This window comes from Scylla paramamosain, chromosome 25 (genome assembly GCF_035594125.1).
Source record: "Scylla paramamosain isolate STU-SP2022 chromosome 25, ASM3559412v1, whole genome shotgun sequence".
Classification (NCBI taxonomy): Eukaryota; Metazoa; Arthropoda; class Malacostraca; order Decapoda; family Portunidae; genus Scylla; species Scylla paramamosain.
The window spans coordinates 21,805,893-21,816,234 of record NC_087175.1 but is presented as its reverse complement, the minus strand read 5'-3'; the positions used below and the strand labels follow the sequence as shown (position 1 = coordinate 21,816,234).

Genomic DNA, 10,342 nt, shown 5'->3' with positions numbered 1-10,342 from the left:
CTAAGAGGCATTCATTCAATGCTCCGCTGACACCAATTTGCCCAAAGGTATGCATTATATGTGGAAAGTACATTACGTACGGTGTAGAGGGTGTGCTTGTCTAGTGATATAAAATGGTAAGGTGGTGTTAGACGGTGATGGTGCCACAGACATTACCGTATGTCAGTATATTGAGGCTTTGATATCACTTTTATTAATGTGCCAGTATTTCATTACCTACCTCATGAAACAACACTAGCTCTTCATATATTCTTTTTTTTCTACAAACCTTTAACAATAATTGAAATGTTTTTTTTAAATTGAATTCAATGCCTTTTTTTTTTATTGATGAAAACAGGAAATAATTATGTTACCACTGGCTAGACACGCATACCTTGCCTTGAATTTAGGTATAGTTAGCTTAGGTTTGATATGGTTGGGTGTGGTTACGTTAGGTTAGTTTTGGGTATAGGTTAGGTTAGGTTACAGCAAGTACAGTTAGGTTAGTTTGGGTGTGGTTAGGCTTGGATGTGTTGAGTTAGTTTAGGTATGGCGGTTACAGCAGGTGGTGCGGGGTTAGGTTAGTTTTGGTGTGGTCAAGTTAGTTTAGGTATGGTTAAGCTACAGCAGGTATGGTTAGTTTAGGTATGCTCCACAGGTATGTAGAGAGATAGATAAATGGTTAGATAAAACAAAGTTAAATAGACTGAGAGATAGAGAGATAGATGGTTAGATTAGGTAAATAGATAGACATTGAGAGATAAGCAGAGATAGGCCTAGTTAGGTTAGGTCCAGCAGATACTTAGATCAATGGGTAGACTGAGAGATTAATAGATAGACAAAATAAATAGATAAATAAGCAGAGCCTACAAAACTATCACTAATATTATGAAAACCTTCACAATCCCCCAACACATTAAAAAAAAAAAAAAAAAATAAATCATTAAAAAACCAGAAAGGAAGTATTCAACAAACAAATTCTTCTATGTGTATCTAAACTTAGTAAAAATCCACAGAACAATTGCATTAGTAAACACAGTGTTAGGTTGTATCTCATTTAAAGCTGGCGTTTAATGTTTGAGCCCACCATTCCTTCTTTCTGCCCTGATTACTGAACCAAAGGATTTTGCTGATGCTTCCTCGTAGAGATACCTTTTATCATCATTATCTTCTCATCTCATTTACTCCCTCATTCCTATTGGTTTAATATCTTGCGTCTGGAAGCTAATTAAGCTGATTATGTGGCAATGAGATTGTTATAGTTATTTTTTATGTTAGGTGAATACCCTCTCCATTAGGGGCTGATAGCACTAAGAGCGTGAATGATGTGTGTATGAGTGGATGGTGCTCTGTCTGGGCCACCCTGTTGTGATTGGTTAACTCAGGATAGATGGACAGGTGGACAGGTGGACAGATAAATACATAGAAACTCCCTTGTTGTACTCATTAAATGTAAATAAATAGATAAACTTTTATTTACTTTTCCTCTTTCCTGCTCTCATTCTTGCCTTCATTGTTTCCATTATAACCTACTCCATTAATTAATAGCTTTCTCTCCCCTCCTGTTACATCTTTCAAAGTGTTTCATCATTCCTTTCATTGATATTATTTTTTCTCATCTTATTCAGTATCAGAGGCTTCACTGTATTGTATTACTTTGTGCAGTCCTGTAACAGTTTTTTTTTTTTTTTTTTTTTTCCTCTGTATGGCAAGTGTACATGTATTCTTTCCTGCCAAATTAGGGGAGGCATTGTTCCCCTGATAGGAAGCACCACACCCTACCCATGACATATTGGGGCACTTTGGACACTAAAATATATATATATATATATATATATATATATATATATATATATATATATATATATACACACACACACACACACACACACACACACACACACACACACACACACACACATACAGCAGGTCAGCAGTTCTACACAAGATGACCCAGACAAAATACCACACACACACACACACACACACACACACACACACACACACACACACACACACACACACACACACACACACACACACACACACACAGGGAGACTGAAGAGGGACATTGCTACATAGAAATATCATGTTTAGCCAATATTTTATAAAAAATAAAATACATATTACAATTTACATTAACATACAATACACACACACACACACACACACACACACACACACACACACACACACACACACACACACACACACACACACACACACACAGGGAGACTGAAGAGGGACATTACTACATAGAAATATCATGTTTAGCCAATATTTTATAAAAAATAAAATACATATTACAATTTACATTAACATACAATACACACACACACACACACACACACACACACACACACACACACACACACACACACACACACACACACTAGGATAAAATATGAGTTAGGGTTTACTTTAGCAGAAGAAAATAAGTATCGCAGAAATATAATTTTCAGTTTCCCACCACACCAAGAGACTTTTCCTTTCTTAACACAGTGAATGGAGGTGCAATGAAGTGAGACCATTGACAGAACACACATGAATAAGTTAGGGCTAAAAAGGAGCTGAAAAGACATAGATGAATGATATTGAATAACACATGAACACACACACACACACACACACACACACACACACACACACACACACACACACACACACACATCTCATTAAATTAAAATAGAAAAGCTTCATAAACATAATTTGACCTTCAATGACCTTTCTCATTCTGATCTGTTGAATTCAAAACAGCAATACATCTGACCTTTAAATGACCTTGTGTCCTGGGTCTTGCTGAGGTCAATATATACCAACATTCCTCACTAAATAACTAAAATTCATGCGTAACTTGACCTTAAATGACCTGTATTCTGGGCCATACTAAGGTCATTTTGCAAGATTTGAATGAATATACCTTTTCTTGTGTCTGTTCTCTACCTAACATGTGGTCATGTGTGTGTGTGTGTGTGTTTCCATCAATACACACACACACACACACACACACACACACACACACACACACACACACACACACACACACACACACACACACACATATACACAGATGCATAGATACATACATACATACAAACAGCAGTGACAGCAGCATTATGAAAACAACTTAATTTTCTTTTTTTTTTTTTTCTGTAAGATGTTATAGTCTTTCACAAAACCCAAGGAGGAGGAGCAGGAGGAACATACATACATACATACAAGGGAGAAACAAAACACAAAAATTTACAGCATTACTCCAGAGAGACATTGCTAAATACAACCACTCAACCCCAAATTTACTGTCATAATATACCATATATCTGCTGAACAAAAACAAAACTTGCCTTCTACACAGACAGACAGACAGAGAGAGAGAGAGAGAGAGAGAGAGAGAGAGAGAGAGAGAGAGAGAGAGAGAGAGAGAGAGAGAGAGAGCATCCTCACCCCTAACATACTTCACAAGATAGGGACATTGCAAACATTCTCTAACCATTTTCTTGTGACGTCAGCTCTTTAACTGTTGGCAAATCCGAGCTGGCTGGAGTCCTGAGTGGGCTTGCCACTTGTGGGAAGGCACGGAAGGCAAATGCACACTGCACCTTGCACACGTGGTCATTCAGAATAGACTCAGGACTGTAGGACTGGGCCAGGTGGAAGCAGTTGTCTATCTTGAGGCTCTGGCAGACAGGCTGTGGAGGAGAGAGAGACAGAGAAAACACTCAGCTTTGTATATAAGTGGACTCCAGGTACCATTGTTAGTTGAGGCTGGCAGACTAGCTGTGAGAGAGAGAGAGAGAGAGAGGGAGGAGGAAATACTTAGATTTGCCTTTAGGGAGTCTCTAGGCACTTGTTAATTGAGGGCTCTGGCAGACAGGCTGTGGGGGTTGGGTTTAATAAGCAGATAAACAGACAGATAGGCACTTCCAGGCATTGATAGCATTATAAATAGTAAAACAAACAGACAAACAGACAGACAGACAGATGCACAAGACTCACCCCTTCCTTGGTACAGGTGCACATAACACAAGGAGAGATGCGTTCTGCTCCACTTATGTCGATGTTAGTCTTGCCTACGCCACATGACACACGCTCTTTCCACAGCTCAAGGTTCACCCCGGGGAGGTCGCGACATGACACTCGGGGGTTCCTGGGGTGAGGAAGGGATAAGGGGATAGCATTTTGTCTGTGTCTGTATGTGTGTGTGTGTGTGTGTGTGTGTGTGTGTGTGTGTGTGTGTGTGTGTGTGTGTGTGTGTGTGTGTGTGCAGGAGCAGTACTTACAGGAAGGGGTCTGGAAGGTCAAAGACAGACCACTGTTCACTTTCCACATAGTCACAGTTGTCACACAGAAGCTTGGACAGTGTCACCTGTAGAGAAGAGACACACTTGAGCTCATTTGTTTGCTGCTAAAACACTTCATTTGTTAAGTAAGATCAAGATAAGTTAGCTAATTTGATTAGTAAGGCTAGGACATAACTAGATTTAGGACAGATTAGGTACTTAAGTTTAAGTTTTGAGTAGATTTTGGCAAGGTTACTTTAGATTTTAAGTTGATTTGATAAGTAAGGTGATTTCACTTTCTACTAATGCTACTATTTATTTCTACTACTATTATTCCTTTCTATCCCTATGGCTGACTGGGATAAGAATGTGTGTGTGTGTGTGTGTGTGTGTGTGTGTGTGTGTGTGTGTGTGTGTGTGTGTGTGTGTGTGTGTGTGTGGCTTGTGTGGGATTGCCAGCCTGGTATATAAAGAGAAATGAACTATTGCTATTACTACTACTGCTGCTCACCACCCACAGATAGAGAGATACTACTAAGCTACTATTATTACTATTACTACCACCACTACTTAACACCAACAGAGATACTATTACTACTACTGCTACCACCACCACCACTCATTACTCACAGATGGATAGACTACTGCTACTGTTACTACCACCACCACCACCAAGGAAGATGTCCCCCCCCCCCCCCCCCACCTTTCTTATTTCAGTGAGCTGAGGGTCGGTGAAGCGCACAAGTGGGTCAGCATTCTCATACCAGAACCGGTCACAGCAGCGGGAGGTTCCTGGAACTGAATGCCGAGGATGCAGCCGAACGTGGGACCGACCAGTCCACCGTGCAGCGGCTGTCTCAATCAATCCACCAGTGAACAGATCTATGTCATCCACGTGTGCGTACGTCCGCCATATCTGCTCGATCAGCTCCGGCCTCGCTCATCTCCCTGTGCAGGTCATCAAACGACCTCGCCGCCCTCTACCGTCAGGCTACAGAGGGCCCTGTACTCTCATTGTAAGGCTGCAGTCCATGGTCTCTGCCTCTGCTGGATGTTGGAGGGCAGCCAGGTCCAGGCCAGAGAATGGCTGCCGCTTGTCTTCAAAGCAGATGGTTGGTCACCTCATCTGTCAAGAACTGGTCCAGTGTCTCCATGGACACAGTAGTCAGGCCGCGGATGATTCTCATCAAGCATCCCAGGCTGGTAGAGTAGGTCTGGGTTGAAGAAGTGTTCGCTCAGCTTGACAGGAGGGTTGCGCTTGGCAAATATTCCGTCCATGCGCTCCAGGGAAGGCTTGAGTAGAGAGTGGCCAAAGCGGAAGGCTGCGTTTGCCAAATTCATTGAGCACTGTTGGGTTGCAGTATGCATCGTACCTGAGAGAGAGAGAGAGAGAGAGAGAGAGAGAGAGATAAATAGGGAGTGCAGTGTGTTAGAGGGAACATGCACACACACACACACACACACACACACACACACACACACACACACACACACACACACACACACACACACACACACACACACACACACATTAACCTACCTTCAGAATAGCCCTCAGGCAGCAAGTTAAGCTCATACAGATTAACAGCGTGGTTCCACCCCAGCACCCTTGGCAGCCACTCATTGTACGTGACATGCTGGTTGATGGCCGTCACGATACGCCGGGTATTTTGGAAGAGCTGCTCATCATTCCAGTGTTTGTTGAGGCACTTCAGTTCCCCGGCCACTCTGTTGTGCCCACGCATCATCAGAGTGTGTAGCGCAGCCAAGCCAGGCTGCTCTGAGGCCCGGGTGTCCCCTGTGGGTGGGAGGAAACAGACAAGTGGATGTTTTCAAGGCTTTCTCTCTCTGTTTTTTCCTCTTATTCACTCAGTCATACACACACACACACACACACACACACACACACACACACACACACACACACACACACACACACACACACACACACACAGACAAACAAAAAACATACTCTTGGAAGGGTCTCTATTTCTCTTCCTCTCTCTCTCTATTCACCCATTCAGTCAATCACATACACATAAATGACTCTTTAAAGACTCTCTCTCTCTCTCTCTCTCTCTCTCTCTCTCTCTCTCTCTCTCTCTCTCTCTCTCTCTCTCTCTCTCTCTCTCTCTCTCTCTCTCTCTCTCAGTCAATCACATACACATAAATGGACTGATTTAAAGACTCTCTCTCTCTCTCTCTCTCTCTCTCTCATACTCTCTCTCTCTCTCTCTCTCTCTCTCTCTCTCTCTCTCTCTCATTCACCCATTCAGTCAATCACATACACATAAATGACTCTTTAAAGACTCTCTCTCTCTCTCTCTCTCTCTCTCTCTCTCTCTCTCTCTCTCTCTCTCTCTCTCTCTCTCTCTCTCTCTCTCTCTCTCTCTCTCTCTCTCTCTCTCTCTCTCTCAGTCATATGTAGACAGTGAGTATCAACTAGTAAGCAATGTAAACAGTAACCTTACCTAACCTTACCTAAGCTTCAACCCCAGCCAAACACTAACCTCCAGTGAAGCACCGGCCAGAGGGAGCCTGACACTCATGGTTCTCATTCTCAGTGTGGGCAGCAGGTCTTTTGCCTCACAGGGGGTTGGGTGTGCCTCGCTGTGAGCATGCCGTCCTGCAGGGGGTAGGTGGGAGTAGCAGTAGTAGTACATTATTCTGCATCTCTCTTCTCTCCCTCTTTTTCAGAACCACAGGTATGTGTGTGTGTGTGTGTGTGTGTGTGTGTGTGTGTGTGTATGGGTGTCAGTGGCCAGCCTAGCACTGTGAGATGCTACTACTACTACTACTTTTTCAGGTTGTTACAGGCACTCAAGTCAATAGGGAGATTTTAAAACAAGATCAGACTAGTATATAGATGTGGATGACAGATATAGAAGCCTCATGCTGGTTTTCCCCGGTGCTGCACACTTACTGACTTGGTCCTCAGTTGCTGCTGCTCACACTTGTCCGAGCCATAGGTGTGAGAGGCGTCGATGAAGGCAGTCACTTGGTTCATTTGCTCCCGGTAGCCTGGTCAACAAATTACTTGTGTTACGATGGTGATAATGATAATAGCAATGGTAATTCTTTCACTCTTGGGAGCCTGGTTGAAGGAATTATGTTTAAGCAATAGTAATAATATGTTTAGGTGATGAAAGTGTTATTGGTAGTGTTGATTTTCTTCTTTATCATTTTATTGGCCTTGCTGTGTTAGGTTTAGATGATAGAGACTAAACACACAGACAAACACACAGACACATTATCTCACACTCTATGTGTCTCTCTTTGTCTCCCTCACACCTACATGGAGAAGCAAAGACAAACTATCTCACTCTCTCTATCTGTCTCTCTCTCTCTCTGTCACATCCCACAAGAGAAAATAGACACACACAGCATACCTTCATATCCTTCTCTCTCTCTCTCTCACACACACACACACACACACACACACACACACACACACACACACACACACACACACACACACACACACACCTAGAGTCAGCTGGCCTGGCATGGAGCGGGTCAGGGGGGATGCAGAATGGCTGGCCAGATGATATATTGACAGGAGGGAAAAATGGATCGTTCTGAGGAATGGCTATGGGGAAACACTCAGGGTGGACTGTCTGGGGAGAGTCACATCTGCGGCAATCCAGAATCGAGTCTTGGAAACCTGGAAGAGAGAGAAGTGAATGTGTTTAGTGGGTGAGGTGAAGAGATGCTGGGCCAGGAGTCAGTGTATTTACAGACATGAGGTAAAGAGAGAATAAGTACTTTTTTTTTTTTATCAACACATACACAGTTAAGTTGATATTAGAAAACATATACCTGTTAACACTAGAATGAGAAAGAGAAACAGGAGATTTGATAACTAATGGAAAAACCAGATAATGATAAACAACAAAGATAGATTAGGTTAGGAACAGACTAAGAAAATATATAGTTTTAGTGACAAGTATGCAGAAATTAAAGAAAACTAGACATATATAGATCAGGAGACAACAAATCAATAGTTTATCAGACCTTGGAAGCTACAACTATGTAAACACACACACACACACACACACACGCACACCTACCTTTGTTGATGGGGGTGAAAATAATATCATGGTCAATAAACTGGCCCCACTGCATGACCATTAGGGTATAGCGGACATGCGGTGCAGACACGTCGTGCATGTTGGCGGAAATGAGCCGAGGGGAAGGGAGAGGCTTGCCGGTGACTGAAGTGACGCGAAATTTAGACAGACCTGGGGATGACAAGAGAAGGTTTAGGGGTACTGGAGTGTATTGTAAAGAAATTCATTTGTTTATCTATCTGTCAGGCTGGCAGTCCCACAGAAGGCAAGGTTTGGGGGTACTTGATTGTACTGTAAGGAAATTGGTTTGTTAATCTATCTATCTGTCAGGTTAGCAGTCCTATAGAAGATAAGGTATGGGGGTACTTCAGTGAGAATTAAGTTTATATATCTATCTGTGAGACTGGCAGTCCTATACAAAGCACAGACAAGGCACCACACACTCACACACACAATAATAACAGTAATATATCTATCTGTCTGTCTGTCTATCTACATACAAGGCTAGCAATCCCACAGAAGCCAGCCCAGACAAGGCACCACACACTCACACACACAATAATAATAGTAATATATCTATCTGTCTGTCTCTCTGTCTACATACAAGGCTAGCATTCCCACACAGGCCAGCACAGACAAGGCACCACAGACTCATTTACAAACATATTTATTTATTCTCTTTCCTAACTTTATCAAGCTTCAGTTCTTTATTTCTTGTCCTGTCCTGATTACTGATCCTGAGAATTTTGCTTATGTCATCCTTGTCATGCTCTCTATATCACTTTGGGACCTCTAGCTGACTGAAATGACTTCTCTCTGATTCTTAACTTTATAAAGCCTGAACACATTATTTATGTTCTATCCCTAACACTAATACAGACACATAGACATCTATCTGATCTACTCTTGACTTTATCCCTTATTTCATCAAACTTAAACACTTAATTTCTTGACCTATCCCAAATACCAACACACACACATGCACACACACATATATATACACACATACACAGACATACAGACAGACAGACACTCACCGTTTTCATAAGAAGGACGTAGGAGTCGACTTTTTGCCCTGAACGACTTGCCGAAGGACGGGAAGTTAAGATTATTGCACCACCCTGTAGCTGTGCGGAAACGCAAAGTGTGGTCGCAGGGCAGTGTCTGGTCGTCACGCTCAAACACGCTAGGAATTTCCGTGATATCGCTGACGTCAGTGTTAGGCAGAACCTCCATCAAATCCAGTACGTTGTTTGGGGAACCTGACTCGATGTCTTTGAGCTGGCCGTCTGCTGCCCGAGTCTTGCGTGACCTGGCTCTGGTGGTGGAGAGACTGTCAGTGGTGAGGCGTGGTAGACAAAACTGTGGTGTTTTTATCATTTTCTCTGTTGTTTTATTGTTTGCTTGGCTTTCTGTTGTTAATTATGGGAAATTTCTGCTGTTTTTGTGTCATGTTCACCTCAAAATACATCAGTCTAAGGCTCTGAATAACCCTTTCACTAACTAATGCACTCATCTATCACACAAACACATACTTGAATCTTCCTGAGGTCTTGCAGTCAATCTGGTTGGTGTCGGCCATGAGGATCTGGGTGTTTGCCGGGGCCGCGCTGCACCTTGAGGAGGCCGCCAGAGAAGGCACGCAGCTCGTCACTCTCCTCCTTGCTGGACCCGTAGATCACCGACCCATCAATGAAGGATGTCACTTGGTTGATCTGTTCTCTGGGGCCTGTGTGAAGTGTCACCATTAATAAGACTAGTGAAGCAACATTACATAAACTCAGTGATAGTATTTATGATAGCTCTCTGATAATTTACACCACCATCACCACCCATTACTCACTTACCTGAAGGAATGGGGTCAATATCCACAGGTAAGGGAAATCCTGAGGTTCCTAAGGGGATTTGCTGAAGGGACCTCTCCTCTCTTCCTCCTCTTTCCCCATCCTCTCCTCCTCCCCAGACCTCCATGCCTGCCACAGTCAGCCACAGACACCACCATGTCACCACACA

The 10,342-nt window shown here is 43.0% G+C and overlaps 1 protein-coding gene and 1 pseudogene across 1 annotated transcript in view; both read right to left on the bottom strand.

The window, feature by feature from the left end:
- Nucleotides 1–3,492: 3,492 nt before the first annotated feature.
- LOC135113396 (peroxidasin-like) lies at nt 3,493–9,709 on the bottom strand (annotated as a pseudogene).
- Nucleotides 9,710–9,888: 179 nt separating this feature from the next.
- LOC135113395 (lactoperoxidase-like) overlaps nt 9,889–10,342 on the bottom strand; it is a 1,834-nt gene continuing 1,380 nt past the window's right edge. The window contains exons 2-3 of the mRNA XM_064028649.1: nt 10,177–10,342; nt 9,889–10,058 (exon numbers count right to left, since the gene is read on the bottom strand). The exon at nt 10,177–10,342 is cut by the window's right edge and continues 16 nt beyond it. Of these exons, the coding sequence (XP_063884719.1) occupies nt 9,889–10,058; nt 10,177–10,342 (336 nt within the window). The remainder of the gene's footprint in view (nt 10,059–10,176) is intronic.